The following is a 23,481-nucleotide window of genomic DNA, read 5'->3' on the forward strand; positions in this document are numbered from 1 at the left end:
TTCCTTAAAAATAAAATATGTGTGACACTAGCAGGAATAAATAGCATCTATATCCCTCAGCAGGTCAGCAAAAACAACTAGATAAAATATTTACATCATGTTGACTAAGTATACTCTTCCCCAAACAGCATTCCATTGTGAGCTGGCTTAACCTGATGACGAACTAAATCAATCTGGTTTTCATTTCCACAAGCAATTTGTTTTCTAAACTATGCGTATCCAGTTGCATAAACATATCCTTGTTATAACCACAAAAGTAGTGCCTCAGTTTCTGTTGTAATTAGCCATTTATGTATGTTTCATTTGCTCAGGCATCTTTTATTCACAGGCTGGAATTTAACTATCAGAAACAGAAGCCGCAGGTATTAAAATAACAGGTGAAAAAAAAAAAAAAAAGAGAAACGAAAAGTCTCACCCACAGCACACTTTGGTCTTGTGCCAACACAGGTCCCACTGAGGAATGTGTTTGTTTGGCTCTTTCATCTATAAACCAGAAATGAGAGGCTTACAGGAACACACTACTACAGCATAGAAGAAAGTGCATCACTCTAATAATTAAATTTAGCTTTATTTTGTTTGTACATTTGTACATTTTGATCAGGTTCACAAAATGTAAAACTTGTTAGCAGAGTGTTTCATAAGAGGTTGACGCATAGCACATGTAATAAGCTATGGAAAATTAATGAAAATGTTTTAACAGAAACTTTCAGCATGAGAAATTGTGTTTGATTTGTAAATGCTGTACATAGGCTACTACGAAACATTTCCTATTACAAACAAACAAAAACAAAAGAAAATAAAGAAAAACTACTTAAAGGCTATTGAAATCTTACAATTGGACAAGTGTTCCACTGTGCCTCCAAACTAAAGCATGGAAATGGAAATTGCGCAGAAAAAGGTTTTACTTTAAATAACTGTCCAACAGTTATTGCTTTGCTGCTTTTCAGAAAACCTGAAAGTATACAATGAAAACTTAGAACTAAACAAACAGCTGATTTGATGTATTTAGGTCATTACTGCAATTAAAATGTGAAAGTTAACTACAAAAGTTTCTCAAAGTGTGGTAATTTTTGTAATATGTACACAGAGAACTGTACACAAATAGGGAAATAAAAAAGTTTCTTAAAAAAATGAAATATAATAGTATAAAGTATTTACAGCTTAAACGTTACCTATTAAAGTATTATCTGAAGCAAAACTGTCACACAAACATGCAGTACATCCACAACTCAAAAATTAATACCTTTATGCGGTGTAATATAGTCCTGTCAAAGACAGGAATCAACTATATGTTAAATCACTCTTCTTTGTCACTGTTCTTGCTATCTTTGGTCCATGTTGAATGTTCAGATCTGGTTAAATTATTGGTTTCTTTAAAAAACTGTCAACAGCAAGCTTCAAATTATATCACTAGTAGTGATATACAGATTAGCTTCATAAACTCAATTATCCATGAAATGAACAACAACTATTTGGAAGAGTTTTTTTCCTGCAAAATAGCGGGGGGTTTTGAGTCAAAATATTTTTTGACCATGCTGATAAATGGGAAGTGTGTGGAATGTTCAAATCTTTGACAAAAGCAGCTTCTAATAAGCATCAGAAGCTTCTTCACATTAAATAGTATATTTGGTATTCCCCCCTCCTCCAAAGACTAAGTTGTATTGATGTATTGATCTATTATTTGTTGTACTATAAATTAATCAACAGCAATGTACAAAATGTGCCTCATAATACAATGCAGAGACAGGCAGAGCTATTTGAAGATAGCGCTAAAAGATCCTGTGTGGACATCTGCACAACACTGTATTGTCCAAAGTGAGCCAGAGAACTATCAGGGCCATTCACATACAAGATGTCTTTGTAGTCTAAAAGCAAGAGAGAAAGAAATAAAGGGGGAAAAATGAAGGAAAAAAAAAAAAAAAAAAGGTTATCTGAAGTAATTTTGCTTTTCTTGGACAAGTTATTTCAGTTGTTAGTGTGTGCAAGGTATAGAACACACCACAAAACACCACTCATACATATACACACACACATATATGCATACACTGAACTTCGATTAGAGCACTTTATGTTTAACAATGCTGTTTCTAAGGATATGGAATGAAACTTCAACATTTCACAGATACAAGGCTACTTACACTCCCTTTCACTGCTGGAGTTATGCAGGAAGTTCATGCTATGATCAAACAATACTTCAAAGGCAAAATATTTATTCCTCATATATCCCTCACAAGAAGTAGTTAAAACCAATTTTCTATCAAATACATTACTTGGTCTCTATTAAGCCACTTAGGCATTATACTATCTGCCTATTCATTGCTGCCTGGCAATAATGTCATATAAAGCAGAGGCAACTAAGTAGCTAACAACGTTTTAAGAATGATTGCAATGATCTATGCAATAAAAATTATTTGGAGGAAGGTAACTAAGTCTGCAAAGGTGTCTCCTTTTCAAAGGAGGAAAATTACAGTGGCAACAATTTCATTAGCACTGCAATTAAAATGAAGAATGAAGTCCATCAATAGAAATTCTGTATATGTATTTAATAAGTTAGCAGTAGTCCATTTTAGTTTAACTTAGTGAAAGACAGCAAGCCATTGATCAGCGGTAGCGTAATAGCCTTGTACAATAAATAATAATTGAGATGCTCAAGGAAATTTGGAAACTGGGAAGGAGTTTAAGTGTGAGGTTAAGTTATGAGACAATCTAAATTACCTAATACAATGCTTCATGAAAGAGTTTGGTTTGATCCAGACAAGCATTTCCAGGTTGTCAAACAGAAATGTTTTCATGCCTGATGAATAAGACATTATATCAAATAACCAAATTAATTAGAAATAGCAAAAATTGAAAAAGAATGAAGATATGATCTTTTTTTAAAAATCCTCTCCCCTAAAAATATATGTAACAAGGCACATTAGGCTTCAATGATTTTATTATTCAATTTGACTTAAATATTTGAAACCAGTTTTCTCATAATTTAAGACAATGGGGGAAGTTTAAATTGGCTTTTGCAGATGTAATAATTTCATTGCCTACTAAAGTGCAACGATTGTTACGCCAAAAAGTACCAGCAGAAAGTTAAAAAACCCCACAAGACAAAAAACCCAAACTATGAAAAATAAAGAAGGTTTGGAATACATTCAAAATAATGAGAATATATGTATTCAGCCACATTTTAAAGCAACTCAAATACAAAATATAACACTGAAAATGTTTGTAAACCTGTATTTTACATTGTTCCCTGCAAAGCACGTAACATTGTACGTTTTCCAAACAAGACTTCAATACTTTTAAAGAAAAAAATAGTATTAACATCCTTAAAGGGGGAAAAAAAACCAAACACCTTTGTGTAGTACAATAAAATAAAGGCAGACAGGTTAACTCATTATAATGCTTTGAAGCACTAGGCAATACAGCTGGATTCTAAGTTATATTTTACCCATACTCTTTTAGCTGTGCAGTGGGTGCCAGTGGTTTCAATAGACCTGAAAGTCTCTTTGACATCTTAACAGCAAAACTTTTGAGCAATTTACTCTTCCTGTCAGCATTAAAACCTGACTGCTAAAAAGCATTCCATTGAGGAAAGATGCAAAAGTTTCCTTATTCCTCACACAGAACTTTGTGCCCTTTAAATTTTGTGTTTCATAGATAATTATTAAACTTAAAATTTCTATTCACTCCAAAACATTCACATTTAAGACATTTCACATGCACAACACTACTGTCCCTTTTAAACCAGAAAAGTACAAACTCTACTGAAAGCTAAGTATTTGAAAGTTCCAGGTATCTTAACCTTTCCAAAGATACAAAGTGTTCAGAAAGAAGGTAGTGAATACGTTAATGCTGCCTCACTTCCAAACTTTGAGTATAGTAACTATTTTATTAAACTCAACGTTTTTCTTCAGTAGAAAACCAGTATATCATTTTTTATCCCTTTCCATTTTCCTCATAGGTGTATTCTCCTAAAGTCTGTTGTATTTGTGTGTTCTTCAAAGAATACATGTAGAGTTAAGCGTCCTGTCAGTGCTTAAACAAATATAGGGAGCTTATTTGCAACAAGCAGCTTTTCTGAGGTTTTCAGAAGGGCTGGTAACCATCTGTATGTTTAAGACACAATAATTTCAAGGAAAACATCAATTTAAGATTTGTTTGTGCATACACGACAGATTGTACTTAGCAACCCTCATACAGTCTTCTTAAACTACAGATTTCTGACAAGCTAAAACCATGAAATAATGTGCTGAGCTTCAGAAAACTGCCATGAGCCATTCTACACATAGTGCTAATTACATCAGGGTAGCCAAAGCTCTGGTTCTCAAACCCATCAAGATTCATCTACACTTTGAAATACACCTAACAGTTGTTTTGAATGGTGAACAAGAATATGCAGCATTCAAAGAGATTCTGCTAAAACAAAAGTCAGTCATCCTGCTGTTTTACATGAATTTAAGTTGAGGGTATGATCACAGCATTCTTCTACATCTACAATTTCAAAGTTTAGCCAAGCAACAGTTAAGAATTGAACTCCAAGTTTGGCACATACAGCAATTTCCAGGAGCATCCCTTTATTTTATTACAACACTGTGAAGAACAATGATCCCATCACCAAGCATTAACCTGACTGGCAGCTATTCAAGGTGCTTTATCTCAACTTCACACACATGGATTGCACCTTGCCTGGGACTGAGGCACATAAGGTGCAGTGCAGAAGTACAACAGTTCAGACACTAGAGGACAGTCTGTTCATTTCACTGAACCTTTAGATTTGTAGTGCATGTTCCACATAACTTCCTCTCTTGTGCCAGAATACAAGTTCATAAGCTGATGAATCCACTTTGAGAAAGCTTGTCTTCAAATTCAAGATTTCTTTAAACTAGGTGATTTTTTTTCTCCTTTCAAATAAGTCTCAAAGTGTTGCAAGAATTCTTGAAAATGAGATAATTAATGTCAGTACTGTCTGTCCAACACCAAAGACAAGAGCTTCTAAGGGAGCCATATTCTTTCCTGCTACTCTGTAAATTCCAGCTACTGCAGCACCTAAGAATCACAAGAAAAATAATTATCAAATGACAGAAATAAAGCCAAGCTTGAAATATATGACAAATTATTTATTGTGTCTTTGCATAAGCCACTTATAGAACATCACCAAACACTGTATTACTTCATGGCATTATAGAATTATTAGTCTTCCTTGTATTTTCCAGTTTTTATGATCCCTCAGGAATTATTTTCCCAACTGAACCAGGTTAAGTTTTCCGACATCAGTTTGATTTAAGAAAATTGAATCTTGCTGTTTCTCTGTAGATCTCCTCACATCTTTTTTACATTTTGCTTTCTACTAATTTAAAAAGGTAGCAAAAATATTCTCTAAAAATTGACTGAGTTCGGAGTGTGGTTTAATAGAGCTTGTATAGGCAGGGAAAAGATAAAAGCAGTAAAACCGCTAGTGTATACAAAAACAATGGTAAGGTAAACACACATCTATCAGCTTCATTTAAAATTTCGGTTGAATAACCTGGGCACACCATATCAGTTGAGTTTAGACTTCAACTACTGAATTGTTAACAATTGTTTAGCAAATCAAGTAAAACATGAAAAAGAACAAAGTACTGCATTGTTATCCATTAATGTGTATGAGGGGAAGTTTCTAACCAATAGAAATAGATTTTGAGCTATAATGCATGCAAAATTAAGAGACTGCTTTTCTTGTACAGTTGTGTGCCAATTCCCATTTAAAGTATAACATCAAATGGCCAGGATAAACCAGAAACAACATACTACACCATAAAAAAACAGGTACTACTAACTCCCCTCTACTATCTCACATGCTGAATTTATCACGTGTTTGAAGAACAAAAGTCATAGAGCAAATGGATAGCTGTGATGTCTTAGAGCACATATCCGAGAAAAAGATCCATTAAAAAAACCCCAACATGATAACAATGAATAACATTTTCTGCAGAGACAACTTCTGAGCATTTTAAGGATACTAAAACGTTCATTCAAAAAAGAAATACAGGCTTCTATACAGCTGTGTCCATAAGTCAACACTTTTACTTGATTCAACCCTGAAAGCTTCATCTAGAATGAAGTTTTTATTAACATTTAATACTTTCTGAACTAGTATTTTCTATACAGTGCTTGCTTTTCTTGCCTAAAGAACATCAAGTGAAAAAAATTTTGTTGTTGTTTTTGCACAGTCAGTAACAGGAATAGTCTGCTGCAGTGATCAAAAACCCATTAGTGACACAGAAATACATTAAGTCCCAACAGATTTTCTGCAAGTACAGTCTATACCTGATGATCTTAAAAGTAACACCTCATTTTTACAAAAATTTTAGGACGAGTAGAATTCACTAATAATTGTGGCCATAACAGTATTTATAAACACTATTAATCAGAGTGTTAGGTCAGTTTTGCTGTCTACTGTAAAGTACATTTTGTCAGAAATATCTCACCAGAAGAGTAGCCTTATGGTATTTCACTCAGCTTTGTGTAAGCTTTTCCATTTGTTCCTTGACTATCTGCTGTCAAAAACTGGAAGAGATGCTTTAGCCTGAGCCCAGTATTCACATTAAAATTATTTTGGTAATTGAACTCTCTAAGTGAATTCAAATCAGCCAAATTGGGATACCAGAATTTGACGATACTAGTTAATAACAGAAGTGTCCTGCTTCTTGAGAAAACACTGAGATATTCTGGAAAATATCAATAATAAATAATATAAAAATTTGGTAGTTTAATCATTATGTATTTATATTTGTCAAATAAATGTGCAGTAGAACATGTAATGCATAACCCAGCACAACTGGTATAAAGCCAAAGTATATTACAATAGGCTGCCAATGATGGAAAGAAGAATATGTCACCAAAAAGGAGTGTGTTTGGGGAAAGTAGGAACAACAGACTCTTCTGGATGAAATACAGCTAAAATCCTTGCCTCAAACTGCCTGACATTTATCTCTCTTTCGTGTGTGGGGGTTTCCTGCTTTTCTATATGCTGGTAAAAAGAACCAAGAAGGCCAGAAAGTTTGAAAAATCTACCAGAGTAAAATTGGACTTGCATTCAGTCACCTACACAAACAATGCAGAGGGCTAGAAACAGAAAATGGAAATTGAAGTCAGTTTGCTATTTCAATTTCTTATATACTGGACCAGGCATATCCAAACAACTAAATACTTCAATTTGCATCTCGGTTTGCAGCACAACAGCTACTAAAAAATCCTCTCTTTAATATTTTATCACCATAATTTGCCTTCAGAAGCTCCCCACAGAATTTCTTTCAGTATGAAACAACCCAGTTCCGTCCAGTAACAAAAATACCTGAAAGTAAATGTATTTGGCTAACCATGTTGCAATGCTCCATGCAATATCTTTGGGAACAGCATAACAAGTCTACGGTTTAAGCCTGGATAAATTCTCAAGTGAATTTACACATAAACAGTACCACTTACTAAATGTTTTGACCTGTAAAATTGTATGACAAAGACTCAACTGTGTTGCTCATCTTTTTGTGCATAGATAAAAGATGCATGTTATTTTCATTTCAGAAACACTGAACCTGAACATTCCCCACCACACAACACTGAAGAAGTCTCTACTTGGATATTTCAGCATCATATTTCATATTTCTTATCTTCTGTTCTTCAGAAATGCTCATGTATGATTGACCTTGTAAATGGGTCACTGCCACTTTAAGCATAAAAGAAAAATTACATGTAATGTAAAGGCATTCGACTGATTCCATACATGCCTCCCCGTAGGGGAGGAAAAAAAAAAAAAAGAAGTAGTGTTATACTGAACCATACGGCCATAAATGATGGAAATTCTAGGCTGAGAAACATACAGTAATTAAAACAACCTTTGAGGAAAGTCTTAACAAAACTTTCCATTAAATATGCTTATTTAACCTTGAAAACCAACAGGCAAGAAGGACTACCAGTAGCAATAAGAAATAATCTGTCACAAATCATTCATGATTGTGTCCAAAGCTGAAGCGATACCACTATTCTGATAATCTGGGCAGCACACAGAAAAATAAGAAAGGCAACAAGGCTTGTCTACAGTTTATGAGGTTGCTAGATTTACAGTTCCTTACCCTCAAAGGCCTTCCAAGTTAGACTATCTTGTCAACACCACTGAAGATCTCTGGGCAGAAGAGATCTACTGCTCAGGTTAACCTAAGCCACATTCAATCAGTTGATTTTAATGTTGAGCATTGTTTCAAAGCACAAGCTTCTTTCCAGTGAAAATAAAATTCACAACTTATTTCCCCCGTGCTTCCCAAACAGAAAACTCTCCACCCTCCTATTTGCTTGGGAATCCTACTGGAGTTTATTTATAAGTTTGAGAAATGTAGCTGGATATGATAAAGCCAAAGACTGAATAGTGTCCTACTGATCTTACGGCATATATTTCAATATTGTCACAGATTACAAAATTTCTTATGAAACATGGGAAAACAGTATCTGATACCAATAATTCTAGATGGAAACAGCTAAGAAGTATTTCCTCAAAACATTCTTGGCAACATCACTTGTGCGCCATATTTTGTCAGATTTAACACCTCCGTACTTCACTACATAAAGTACTCCTGCTTTCTGCAATGTTTTATTGACAAGTATAAGTTTTATACTGTGAACCCTTCAGTATGCTGTTTTAACAGAAAAATGGTTAGCATCTTATCTGTGGATACAATGTCAAGGATAAAAAAATGTCTAAAATGACTCTTGAGCAGCAGGCATTAGACTAACACCATAAGAAACTCTGTAACAGATGCCCTGATGCCCTTGGCAAAGGGCATTTTATCTACAACAGCACAACTTTTTGGGGGGGGGGGAGGTGGGGGGGTAGGAGAGGGGAAGGCTAATGCACTTCCTCCCTACCCCAAATGAACTAGAAAGTAACATTATGGCCAAGTCAAGACTGGAAGGTTCTTTCAAATCCATCAGCCACATGTAACTCCTCCAAATTTTCTTAGCTGTAAATCACAACCTGCATTGAACCTTTATTTCTTTTAATAGAGCAACATCCTACCCAGATGCAATTTAAAAATCCCCAGCAGGCCCAAGGAAATGAGGAGGAATTCAGCCTTGCAACCAATAGAATCAGGACCTTGTTTCCAAGAGAAACTCACGGGTTTAAGGGTAAATAAGAGGTAATCTTCATGGGAAACCTTTGACCAAAAAAAAAAAATTGCAACAAGTATGGTAGAACAGGACTCCTGATCCTCCTGTTCCTCCTGATCCCCAAAAGATATTACTTGTTGAGCATACGCCTTTTGAATAACTTGGTATCCAATGTTTCCAAAATGAAAGAGCAGGATGATTTCTGCACTCCTCTGACAATTTATATTAGTTTTATCTTTACACAACAGAAGAGCAACTCAGCTGTCGTTATCATTAGGTTAGCTACAAAACTAAGGCAAAATCCTTAATAAACAATTAAAAAATCACTAAGAAAAAGGATTGCATTTTTTTTTTGTTTGTTGTTTTTTTTTTTCTTTAGAAATTACATGTAAAATAAAATTTAAAAGAAAAAAAAAAAAAAAGAGACAGACTTACTGGTTATCATTGCTCCAGTTATAGAACAAAGAAATCCAATGCTGACCACAATGACAGATATCAGCCTCCCCTGCCTATGCCTCTGCAGCATCACAAACATTAATACTCCCACAGCACCATGGACAAAGAGAGAGGAGAAGAGAGCCCAGAGGAAAACCCAGTACCACATCTCTGAAAGAAAGCAGTCAAATAAAAGGTTAATATTTGAAAGACAATAACTTTATAAGTAAGAAACTTTAAAACATTGCATGCAATCCGAAGAGAAAAGCAATATTGATTTCCATCTTAAAAGGAATCAATGTGACAACATCAGCATGTGCTAAAGACAATTTCCCACTTTTAGCACTCTATCATAAAGGAATAACTCCATTATGATAAAAAAATTATAAAAAGGATTCTGCCACAATTCTCAATTCATATATATTGTTACAAGAAGTCCACAATTCTTGTAATGTTTTCTTTAAACAACATTAATTGCAGTTTCTTACTATGTATTGTAACTACTCCTGCAGAATGAAATATTCTCCAAAACAAAGACTGAATCCAAAAAGAAGTCAAGAGTTGTTTGATGGGGTGTTTGGTGTTGTTTTTTTGCTTGTTTGTTTTGTGAGAGATGGTGTTGTTTTACAGGAAGAGACAGCACCAGGTAATATCAAACAGGAAAACTGAGATTAATGACTCCAGTTTGTCTGTCCAGGAGCTGTAATAGAGCGTTCTATCGAATTAGCTTGAAAGGCAAAAATAAAAACACTACAATTTTAACACAAAATTTTAATACCTCTAACTCCTTGCTTCTATTTGCTTAGAACTTCATAGTAACAGATAGTCATGATTATTTAAATCACCAAACAAAGACAAGAGATCATGAGAATGTGTGGAATACAAAAATTTATTTGAAGAATGCCAACCACAATTATTAGCTTCAAAGAAAAGAGCAGAAACCATCTATGAAGCTACATAAAAACTAAAGAACCTTTCTGGCTTGGTAGTAAATTTCTAAAAACATTCACAATAACTCAAAGGATAAGGAAATGCAATAAAGGCAAAAATATATAAAGTCAACTGCAGTGGGTATATCGTCACAGAATCCAGTGAATTGGAGCACATTATTTTGACTGACATAATCCTGTAAATCTGTAATTAATTCAGAGTTTTTGCTGCAGTTCCCCTCAAAAAAAAACCAAAACAAAACAAAAAAAAACCCACACAAGACAAAAAAAACCCAAACCAAAACAAACAAAAAACCCACAAAAAACAAACCACAAACGAATACAACAACAACAACAAAATCCAAACAAGCAAATCAAAACAAGCCCCAAAACAAACATAAAGCCACCAAAAATGCAAAAAACCCCACCACGTCCTCACAACAGCAAGATACTTATTGTTTATGAGGTGAGCCTATATTATTGCAGCTTAACACACAGTCATTTAGTCATTTGAGCAGAAATATGACCCAATTAGCTAAGATAAAAATACTTAGCAGCTAAAACAAAACACACTGTGAAAGAACGGCTGCAAGATTATAACCACAGTCCTTTGAGTCCAATGTCAATATTGTATGTATACCCATAGCACAAATACTGTTTTATTTAGCAGTACTTTGAGAGTAGATACAACACTTCCCCTCTCATACAGGCATAAAAGGCAAGACTGTCATAAGACAACTTCTCTAAATTATGGTAACCAAAAGGGTCTCTTAAGAGAGCAGCAAGGAAGGTCGGTGGTAAATCTACATTCAGTTAATACTAACAGCTGTAGTTCAAGATGAAAGTTATCTTTCCAAGTGCTTGGATATATGCATATATATACACACACACACACACACATATACATATATATATATATATATATATATATATAGAGAGAGAGAGAGAGAGAGAGAGAGAGAGAGAGAGAGAGAGAGAGAGAGAAAGAGAGAGGGTGGCTCCAAGCATCTTTCATCCCTTCACCCCCGGCCCCAAATTGGTCTCAAAAACATTTGCCAAAGAATAATGGCCACAGTACTATTCTGCTAAATGTCTCATCATTCTCAGAAGCTACTATGACAGAACAGTGGCAAGAGTGTCAAGTACTCACTCTGCAAATACCTGACAAACCCCCTCACTAACATTAAGATTGACTGATTGCTCATCTAATCTGCCATGGATTATTTGGGAGGGGAACCTCTCCTGCAGTCCTAACAGGCCTTGGCTGATACTAGCACAGTTTGGGCATTCCCGTTGCTGGTTTTGTTTTGCTGTTGTTGTTGGGTTTTTGTTTTGTTTTTGTGTTGAGTTTTGTTTGTTTGTTTTGGTTTTTGTTGTGTTTTTGTGTGTGTGTGTGTTGTTGTTGTTTTATTTTCTAGCGGAAGGAAATAAGCAAGGAGATTAACCAAAGGATCTACTAATATAGAACCTGGCAGCCCTGCTAGGCCTACAGCTTGACCATAGGGAAATAAACCTTAGGAGATGGGAAAAACGTTTACTTTTCTGCAAATGTAAATCACATACAAGCTGAGGCAGAAAAACCCTGTCAGGAAGGAATATTTTCATTCTTCATGTGTATATGGGAAGAGCTACCCATGAAAACCTTTCACTGAAAAACTCACAAAACCTGATTCCTAAAAGCTCAAAACACTATTCTATCAAAATTATAAAAAATAAGGTCCTGACCCATGAAGGATCATTTCCTTGAGCACCAAGAAGACCATCAGCAAATTTTAGAGGTATGGGATGAATAGACTACAGTTCAGCGATAGACTGAGCAGGTCCTCAAGACTAAACTTCTTTGTCAACACTAGCAGTGAAAAAAACACAAGGTCTGTGTTCCACTTAACCATATGAATAATCATGAACAACAAAAGTTAGAGAAAATAACTCTTATAATGGAATTAAGAATGTATCTAGTAAGCAAGAGCAAGCATTTCATTGCTTGCACATGTTGGTCTCTGAAGACCTTCAATGCTAGAAGACATTATGTACATATCTTAGATCTTCCATTTTAGTTCTCTAGAGTAACGCGGTTGAGCCCATGTTCCAGATTATTCAGAGAAACACAAAGCTAAACTACAGGCAGGTGAATGTGATGCTGAATGCACCATTTCAAAAGATAACTTGTTCTTACATAAAAAAGGATTATTTGACTTGTTTGCTAGTAAATACTGTAGAGGATATGCTACTTATTTTCTGGACACAGCAACCTTCCCTGAAATTAAGTCTGTCACACAATTTTCATACCACTCAGATTATACCGATATGCAAAATACTCAGTAAAAGAGAGGACTGGATCCATGAGAGAGTTCTGACAATGTTCTTGACCCAAGCTTCCATTTCTCTTGACTAAGATGAATGCAAGAGATGAAACATAAACTACCAAGAAAAAGTAGGACTTCTTGCAGTATTGCTAGAGTAAAGGTAACATAACATCCCAGTGACAGACTCTGAGAATACATATTTCACATCCACAGTTGAAGAAAATGCTTGGGTCTCACATGAGGTTACATGAGAACTGCAGGCTTTCAAGACTGCCAAGCATTCCATAGCTATGTCAATGGTCTACTGATTAGCATTAACCCATCATCTCTTCCACAGTTTTAAAAGCAAACTCTTGGAAGGTGTGCTCCCGTGGATACTGAATTAAATCAACTGATTTAATGAAACTTCATCAGAATGATGCAAACTTGTCCCCATTTAACATGAAGTCTAAGGACAGAAGACTCGGTTATTTCAAGAGGGAAAGGACCTGTGATTTTGACAGCCTGTTCAGCACTAGGTGTTTTGGAGCAAATGGGCAATACGTAGATATGATCTGGGGAGAAGCAGCAAAGCTCTTGATATTGTCTCTCTGCAAATGCATCGGAGGGACAGTCCCAGGTTACTGAAAGCTGCACTTCCATTCACTCTTAAAAAGCCATTACAGCGGAAAAGCTTGAAACTGGACCAAGAAATTCTGTTGGAATCTGACACTGACACTGTCATTCCCTGTAATTTCCACAGGGTTTACTAGGCTCTGCATTCCCTTTTAGAAAAAAGTGTGTTTGTGGTCATTGTCTATCCTGACCAGGTAGAAAAGGGAATTGATTTCTGGTCTTAGGAAGACTTATTAGGATTACTATATTTTCAGGAAAAACAAACAAACAAACAACTACTCCCCTGTAACTAAGAAACAAAAAATATTTACAAACCCTTACATAATAAAATAGCTGCATAGTGAGCAACTATCTGAGGTCTTATTTACATTCCAAATAAGGCTCAAGGAAAATTAGCATCACACCTCACTTTGTTTTTAGGGCAGGACACATGATAATAGAATCAGTCCCAAATGCCCTGATGGATAAAGGAATATAAACTTGAGTTCTTTGGTACATACTTTCTCTTCCTACTCCTTAAAAGCAACACACAAATTGAATGTGTTCAAAATCAGAGAACATGCAGAAATAGTCCTTGTTTCACACAAATGCAGCTGTATCACACCTTTATCTTGCAAAGCTGATTTTTCCAGTGAAGGACTCAATGAAACACAGCAACATATTTTCCAGAAAACACAACATGAAAAATTTGAACCATTTATAATCACAATTTGTGAAGCATTTTTCACAGTCATCTTTGTCATGTTAAAATAGCTGTTTAAAAACCTGAAAGATTAGTAAATCAAAGAATCAAAAATAACCACGTAGTTCAAAGATTTGCAATATCTATAAGGAGGAAGTAACACTGAAGTGTCTTAAGAACATGCTGGTACAAATATTTATGTCCTATACACTGATTCATATTTTGAGAGGTATAAACTTACCTACATGGTCATCATTGCTACCTTGATAAAAAAGCAAGCTGTCAAAAAATGTCAAGTCTTTGTGCAGCTATACCAATTAGCTTGTTCTTTTGACGATAAGCCTCAGTACTTTGCTGGTATTGTAACAGTGATTTAGCTTTATGTGACAAAGAGCTACAAATACTAACAGCCTCAGTTTATTTAGTCATGTCCTCATAGGGCAACCTTAAGAGCCATGGATAAAATAAACCTCTGGAAAAAAACCTCCAGCTTCCTTTGCTTGACCCTAAGAAAGTTTCAGAGTTGACTTTCAGTGTATCCAAATTACTTCAAGTAGCCAAAACCAACTTCTTCGTATCAAAACTCCACAGTTGCCCAGGGGATGCACTGACAGGGAACTAGGAAAAATCCACTTACTAGTTTAACAAGTACAGTGAAATCTAATCTGTTGCATAGAAGCTACAGCTTTTCTAATAAGAACAACTGAGAACGTTCAGGTTTGTTTAAAATTCTTCGCATTTAACCACTATCTTAAATCTTGTCTTCAGTTTAGGTTCATTTCCACTGGTTTTACGTGGGTGGGAATTTTTTCTACCAGAGAAGCTAAAGGCTCAAATAACTTATAATTCATGCCCTATCATTCTCGCTTTAGAATATTTCTTTGTTAATTTAGGTGTCTCTACAAATCATTGATACACATCATACATACATTATTCTTTTGCACTACATACACATACATTATACATGTATTGGTGTAGGCATACGCAACCTTAAAGGTTAGACTAAAATTAGGAAAAGAGGTTTTAAAGTTTAGAATAACATTAATATCATTTCCAATTTATCAAAACTTGAAGCTGCATTCCATTGACAGCTTTATCTTGGACATATAAACATGGAAAGTCAACACACAAGGCATGTAAATGCTAACATTTTCAAATATTATCTATATATAAACACACATGCTGTCCTACAGCACTCAGGTTTAGTATACATGGAGTACTTCCTTAGTCCTTCACCTTGAGCAGTTTTCTTTCCCACTAGTATTTATCTTGTTTTGCTAGATGAATAATGATTGCCTATAACATTTCACAAAGCAAGACTTATTACTCCAACAGAAAGTATCTCTGTCAAGATCCCAATCTATGTACCCAGCCTATTAGCTACAGAGTTAAAAATCAAGCAATAACTATCTGTGCTGTGAATACAAAGATACAAATTTAAGTCAACAAAGTAGCACACGTTAGAACTTGAATTATGAAACTGTATAATGTTTCATTCTTGTAGATTTACAAACTTGAGGCACTGAGATAAAGAAAGCCCAGATAAAGAAAACCTACTCAGATAAAGAAAACCTTCAAACATAACTCAGCTCTTGGCATGTTACTGTATTTTCTTCATTACTATATCCTTTCCATAACTCTTGTATTAACTGACACCTTCAAAGTTAACAGGACTATAGAGTCAAATTGTTACTTGGAGATGCTAATGTTTTTGCTGCATTAAGTAGAATAGAAGCACTTGGTGAAGAACATTTAAACATCAAATACAAACTACTTCTCTCAAGTTACAGGATATGGGACAAAGACATAATCCAGACAAACCGGTGACATACTATTACAGGATGAATCTTCGGAAAAAACAAATGACAAGAAGCATCTTCTATGCCACTTCCATAATCTCTTATAAAAGCCCACTTTCAACAAATTAAGGAGTTATTACTGGCCAGCAAATTATAGACTTCTATTTAAAAGTGTATAAAAACAGATGTGAACTCTTGAGCTCATCACTTTAGGACACTGGGGCATGGGGAGGCAGAGGAAGATGACTCTGACTTTAAAAGCCTTACAGTACAACAAACTTTATTAAAACAAAACAAACAAAAAAACAAGAACACCACACACAAACAAAAAACCACACAAAACCACAAATAAACAAACAAAAAACCACCACAAACACCGAAACCAACAACAACAACAACAAAAACACAAACACAAACAAAACCAGAAACAACATACCCCACAAAACAAAAACAAAAAACAACCACAAATGTTCCTCTGCACACAGTGGCACACTGGCACACAGAAGACAACATTCTTCCACCACCTCAGTGGCAAATATAAAACTCACTCAGACCAGAGGCTTACACCTGTGAAATGTGCAATAATTTGGACCAGAACCTCAAATATTTGAAACATGCAATAACCAGATGTAAACATTGTAACACTGGTTACAAGAGTAGAAATATTGTTAAATTATTTATTGTGGAGGTAGCCTTTACTCATAAATATTTATTTAAATGGACACTCAAACCAAGATGGTTTGGGTTGGTTTGGTTTTTTTGGGGGGTTGAGTGTTTCAGTTTTTTCCACAGATTCAGCTATTATCTGACTTGTTCTAGTAAACCCTCACTCTAAAACACAACCAGCCCATATTAGGGGCTGTTCTTGAGATTTGCCGGAGAATATAAAACAGGTGGAGTAAAAGCCACCTCCCCCATGGTTACTAGGCCCTTAGCTCCACCATTTACAATAACTCTTCCTCCCAAGCGAAGGCAGGGAGATATAAAGCAAGTAGGAGCAGGCTAGTCAGCGACTTCTGTGCCCGGCAAAATTATGGAGAAGATTATTCTGAGAATTATTGAAAAACACATGAATGACACTGCAGTCATTGGTCCCAGCCAGCACGGGTTCATGAGGGGGAAGTCTTGCCTGACCAACTTAATTTCTTTCTATTACAAGGTTACCCAGCCAGTTGACCAAGGGAAGCCTGTCAATGGGATCTTTTTGGATTTCAGTAAAGCCTTTGATACTGTCTCTCACAGCATCCTCCTGGATAAGATGTCTAGGATATAGCTGGGTAAACACACAGTACAACGGGTGAGCAACTGGCTGATGGGCCATGCTCAAACGTTTGTACTAAATGGGGTTACGTCAGGCTGGGGACCAGTCACCTGTGGGGTTCCACAGTGATCCATCTGAGGGCCAGTGCTCTTCAATGTCTTCATAAATGACTTGGACACATGACTTGAGGGAACACTAAGTAAGTTCGCTGATGACACTAAATTGGGGGGAGCTGTTGACGCTCTTGAGGACAGAGAGGCCCTGCAGAGGGATCTGCACAAATTGGAGAACCGGGCAATTGTCAAATGCATGAAGTTTAACAAGGACAAGTGCTGGATTTTGCACCTGGGACACGGCAACCCTGGCTGTACATGCAGACCTGGGGACAAGATGCTGGAAAGCAGCTCTGCAAATAAGGATCTGGGGGTTCTGGTTGACAGCAAGTTGAACGTGAGCCAACAGTGTGCCCTGGCAGCCAAGAGGGCAACCGTGTCCTGGGTGCATCAAGCACAGCATTGCCAGTGAGGCGAGGGAGGCGATTCATCTTGCTCTGTTCTGCACTGCTGTGGCCTCACCTGGAGCACTGTGTGCAGTTCTGGGCACCATCACAGGGTAAAAACAATATAAAGCAACTGGAGAGTGTCCAGAAGTTGGTGAAGGTTGTAGTGGGGAAGGTGTACAAGGAGTGGCTAAAGTCACTGGGTTTGTTCAGCTTCCTCCGCTTGTGAGGAATCTGTAGATTACAATGATGTCTTTCTTCAGTCTCCTGAAGGAAGACATCATTGTAATCTACAGCTTCCTCACAAGGGGAGGAGGAGGGACAGGCATCAATCTCTTCTCTCTAGTGACCAGTGACAGAACCTGAGAGAATGGTGGGAAGATGTGCTGGGGAGGTTTAAGTTGGACATTAGGAAAAGATTCTTCCCCCAGAGGGTGGTGGAGCACTGGAACAGGCTCCCCAGGGAGGTGTCACGGCCCCAAGCCTGACAGTGTGCAGGAAGAGACTGGACAATGCCCTCAGGCACATGGTGTGAACTGTGGGGTTGTCCTGTGCAGGGACAGGAGTTGGACTCGATGATCCTTGTGGGTCCCTTCCATCTCAGGACATTCTATGAAAGTATATAATCTTGAAGGCTCAAGGTTCAGCTACAAAGAAAAGTGCTTGCAACTTCAGTTGTCACAGGGTGCGCGTTTGTATGTGGTAGGAATTAAATTGTCTGTGGTCTCCTAGGTATCTTGGGCCATATATGAAATATGTGATTTCCTTTTTTTATATTGAAGCTGAATCAGATTTATAGTATAAAAATAATGGTCCAGCTTCTCATTAAGGAAAAACAGACAAAAAAAAAAAAAAAAAAAAAAGAGATTACGGTTTGAAGTACTTCCTGGTTTAGGCTGAAGTTTACATCAGGTACCTGCTGAAAATTTTGGAAAACAAACGTATTTTTAAGAAAGACGTGAGTTTGTTGATAAAATTTTACATCATGCAAACATAATCAACATTGTTTATGTAAGGAGTTTTTACTTGTGCCACTTAAAAACCAAGTGTAGATCACTACTTTAAGTCCAAAAATAAACACAAAGCAGTATTCAAGAATATTCATGGAACACCATATATTTATGAATTCCTTCTCATAGTACTCCGAAGAAGTTTCTTCTTGTACAATAGTTTAGAAAGATGCAAAAGAGAATGAATTAAGTAATCAAACAGGACAAACTCATTCACACACCTATTTTCTTTGCATGGAAAAGAAAAACTGCTTTTGAACAGAAAACGGGGAGAAACATAGTGACAGAACATGAGGGAAAGGCTGAGGTATTAAATGCCACCTTTGCCTCAGTCTTTAATAGAACAGTTGTGTTCCAGGTACCCCGTCCCCTCAGCCAGAAGACAGGCATGGGAAACAGAATGAAGCCCAAATAATCCAAAGGGAAATGGTTAGTGACCTGCTACACCACTTGGACACCCACAAGTCTATGGGTCCAGATGGGATCCACTCAAGGGTGCTAAGGGGGCTGGCAAAGGTGATCACCAAGCCACTTTCAATTATCTGTCAGCAATCCTGGCTAACTGGGGATGTCCCAGTTGACTGGAAGTTGGCAAATGTGACGCCCATCCACAAGAAGGGCCAGAAGGAGGATCTGGGAAACTACAGACCCATCAGTCTAACTTCAGTGCTGGGGAAGGTCATGGAGCAGATCATCCTGGGTAACATCACATGGCACATGCAAGAAAAACAAGCGATGAGGCCCAGTCAACATGGGTTTATGAGAGGCAGGTCCTGTTTGACCAGCCTGGTCTCCTATGACAAGATGACCCACCTAGATGATAAGGGAAAGGCTCCAGATGTTGTGTACTTAGACTTTGGTAAAGCCTTTGACACTGTACTTCAAGGCGTTCTCCTGGAGAAGCTAGCAGCTCATGGTCTGGATGGGTGTACTCTGTGATGGATAAAGAACTGGCTAGATGGCCAGGCCCAAAGACTTGTGGTGAACGGAGCCAAATCCAGTTGGTGGCCAGTCATGAGTGGTGTTCCTCAGGGCTCAGTATTGGGGCCAGTTCTATTTAACCTCTTTATACATGATCTGGATGAGGGGATTGAGTGCACCCTTAGTAAATTTGCAGGTGACACCAAGCTGGGTGGGAATGTTGATCTGCTGGACGGTAGCAAGGCCATACAGAGTGACCTGGACCAGCTGGATCATTGGGCTGAGGCTAACTGTATGAGGTTTAACAAGGCCGAGTGCTGGGGCCTGCACTTGGATCATAACAACCCCAGGCAGCGCTGCAGGCTTTGGGAAGAGTAGCTGGAAAGCTGACTGGCAGAGAGGGATCTGGGGGTGTTGATTGACAACCCACTGAATATGAGCCAGCAGTGTGCCCAGATGGCCAAAAAGGCCAACAGCATCCTGCCTTGTACCAGGAATAGTGTGGCCACCAGGACTAGAGAAGTGATTGCCCTCCTGTACTTGGCATTGTTGGTGCCCCACCTTGAATACTGTGTTCAGTTTCTGGCCCCTCTCATAAGAAAGACATTGAAGCCCTAGAGAGAGTGCAGAGGAGGGCGACGAAGCTGGTGAGGGACCCGGAGCACAAGTCTGATGAGGAGCAGCTGAGGGAACTGGGGCTGTTCAGCCTGGAGAAAAGGAGGCTGAGGGGAGACCTGATCGCTGTCTACAGCTACCTGAAAGGAGGTTGTAGCATGGAGGGCACTGGTCTCTTCTCCCAAGTAGCAAGTGATAGAACAAGGAGAAATAGCCTCAAGTTGCACCAGGGGAGGTTTAGATTGGATATTAGGAAAAAATTCATCAGGGAAAGGGTCATCAGGTGTTGGAACAGGCTGCCCAGGGAAGTGGTAGAGTCACCATCCCTGGACGTATTTAAAAAGCATTTAGATGAGGTTCTTAGGGACATGGTTTAGTACTAGAGTTAGGTTAAGGTTGGACTTGATGATCCTGAGGGTCTCTTCCAACTGAAACAATTCTATGAATAAAATTCTACATTGGGTAAATATTTTAGGAAGGGCTTATGTAAGTTTAATAACAGCTATTCATTAATAGAAATTATTAAACAAAAACAATCTCCTAAAATATAATCAATAACAGTGTATCTTATACAGAAGATTTTAAAGCCAGTGAAACTTATTAACTGTTGACAGTCCATAAGAACTTTCAGCACAACAGGTTATAGCCATAAGGTCAACCTACATTTAAGCACCAATTCAGAAACTGTAGCTCAACTACAACTGACACTAACATCGTTTCCAACAATAATACAACAGATAGTTTCATATTCTATAAATTAAAAAGAACACCCTTCCCACATTAAACGTACCTTGTGCAACCCCTCATAATATTGCAAAAGCACTGAGAAACTGTTTTGCTTACTTAACACTCAGTACCAAATTTCATAGAAACGCCTATGTTGCATAATGCTCTAATAAGAAAAACTTCACAGAGGATGTCTGCCACAAAGAAAAGTTAAATCCATTGTTGACCTCTTCCTTCAATAGTACAAAATGTATTTTTATAATAAGTCTGCCAAAATAACTATTCACAAAATGACCTGTATTAGTGTGTTGCCATACTAGTACCTGGAAAATCTAATAATCAGACACATCTTAAAAAGTTAATAGATCAAAGAAAAAAAAAATCTTTATAACCGTATTATTACATTTAAAAGTGCCCTGCAAGTTAAAAGAACAAGAAAGATAATAAAGCCCAAGATTATCACTTTCTGTTTTCTACATCTTCAGTTGCATTTCTGTTTGCATTACACTTCTTCCACCTTAAATAATTTAAACAAACAAACAAAAAATCCCACACATCTATCAATCATTAATATGGGGGGGGGGAAGATTGCATAATACTCTTCCAAAAATATTATAATATTTTCAAAAATACTCGAAACATATCCCCTTTACTCAACATTTTCCACAAATCTGTCATCATCTATTATACCCCTATACAAAATACAAAGAATTTACTCAGTAACATCTCTGCTGTTGACACTACACCCCTGCTTAGTTAGCTTACACTTTGCTTTACACCTGAACAGAATAGGAAATGAGAAAATTAACCTCTCCACTATGTAGTCTGGGTCTCACAGTAGTCCATTCCCATTTTTCAGCATGAGACTGAGCAGTAAAAAGGCAGTTCTGGCTAAAGCTCCCCTCACCTAACACAGGATGAAGACCTTACTCTACTTTGGTTCAAAGAACTTTTTCATAACAGTTCAGTCTTTAAAAATCCCTGATGATTAAGATTAGGTCTATTTGTCTGGAAACATCTGCCACCCTATTAGCTCCCGCAGCTCTCACTCTCCAGGGGTATACTCAGGGGTGTGGCGGGGGGGGGTTCCCTACTTCTCACGTTAATTGCTCTGGTTTTTTTTATAGCTCACTTGTTAAATACCAGCGAGCATACGTAGACAGATAGCCGCTTCCTTAAGCATACTCCAGCCTTCCATAACTATTTATACATTCACATACACTTTCTACAACCCTCTACTCACCCATAGGTACGCATAAATTCGCTCCTATACACACACCCTATAGCATTAGCCTTTTATTATATACATCCATACAAAAGTGAGTGAGCACATCCACGCCCTCAGCTCCTTTACTCATGCAGCTATACAGGTACATACACGACTCCTCGTAACACATAACACACAGATCCCTCTCATGTCCCTCGACATACCAACTCCACACCCAAACCCTCCAAGCATACACATACACTATGTGCGTACTCGGAGAAAAAGTATGTATACATACGTATGCACACAAACTCAGGAACACAAACACCAGCCCTCCCTACGTGTAACACACGGGGAGACCACCCCCAGCGCTACACCCACGCCCTCCATTGTGTACCACGGGGCTCGCTTTCCAGTCACGGAGCGTCTTCCCACGGCGACGGCGCTATTTGCCCACCAACACACACGTGTGCACACGCAAACCCACACAACTCTCCGCCCTCCACGCCCCTCAGCCTGCAGCCCGCCCTGTGCCGTAGCCACCCACCCTCCTCCCTGCCCACCCACGCCCCGCCGCCGCCCAGTTACCGGTGAGGTTGCGGAGGACGGTGCCGTGAGCCCACAGGCTCAGCACCTGCTGCACTGAGAGGTTGATCATGGAGTTGTCTCCCGCTTCCACCTTCATCGTGGCGGGTGGTCCAGCGGCCGCTCCTCAGCCGGGCGGGACGGGCGGCAGCGACGACCTGACGACTGGGAGGCCGGACACCTCTCGCCGCCGGACCGCGGGGCGGGAGGGCTGCGAGGAGCGAGAGGGCGTGGAGGCGGCGAAGGGGCCTCCGCGCCGCGGGGAAGACATCGAGGACAGAGGGGGAGATGGCGGCTGGGATAGAGCCGGGCGATCGGGCCAGCCGCTGGCGCTCTCCCGAGGCTCAGGGGCAGTGCAGGGCGGCCCCAAGGTGCGAGCCGATAGAGGGGCCCGACAGCCGGGCCCGCGCGGAGCCCCTCGCCGCCTCCTCCTCCATCAGTAACGGTCGCCGCCTCGCCAGCGGCATCGTCACTCCGGTCACCGGCATCACCTGGGGCGGGGGCGGGGCGGCCGCGGGAGGGGCCCTCCCTCCCTCAGGCGGGCAACTCCATGCAGCAACGGCACCGCCCGCGGGAGGGCGGGGAAGAAGCCCCGGGACGCTAGCGGCGGCCGTAGGGGCGGGAGTGGGAGAGGAGGAACGGACGGGCGGGCGGGCGGCCCCGCGCAGGCGCAGAGCGAGGAGCTGGAGGGCGTGGGCGCAGCGCTACTCCCTGGAGACCCCAGTGACCGTTGAGCAGCGCACGAGCTGCGCACCTCTC

General features: G+C 38.8%; 1 protein-coding gene across 1 annotated transcript; it reads right to left on the reverse strand.

The window, feature by feature from the left end:
- Positions 1-549: 549 nt before the first annotated feature.
- Positions 550-23,334, reverse strand: TMEM170B (transmembrane protein 170B). Its single transcript, XM_065052416.1, has 3 exons — positions 22,726-23,334; positions 9,568-9,738; positions 550-5,040 (listed from the first exon to the last, which is right to left on the reverse strand). Exons 1-3 carry the CDS (start codon positions 22,820-22,822, stop codon positions 4,910-4,912), a joined length of 399 nt encoding a protein of 132 aa, XP_064908488.1. The 5' UTR covers positions 22,823-23,334; the 3' UTR covers positions 550-4,909.
- Positions 23,335-23,481: the final 147 nt, after the last annotated feature.

Source organism: Columba livia, chromosome 2, assembly GCF_036013475.1.
Source record: "Columba livia isolate bColLiv1 breed racing homer chromosome 2, bColLiv1.pat.W.v2, whole genome shotgun sequence".
Taxonomy (NCBI): domain Eukaryota; kingdom Metazoa; phylum Chordata; class Aves; order Columbiformes; family Columbidae; genus Columba; species Columba livia.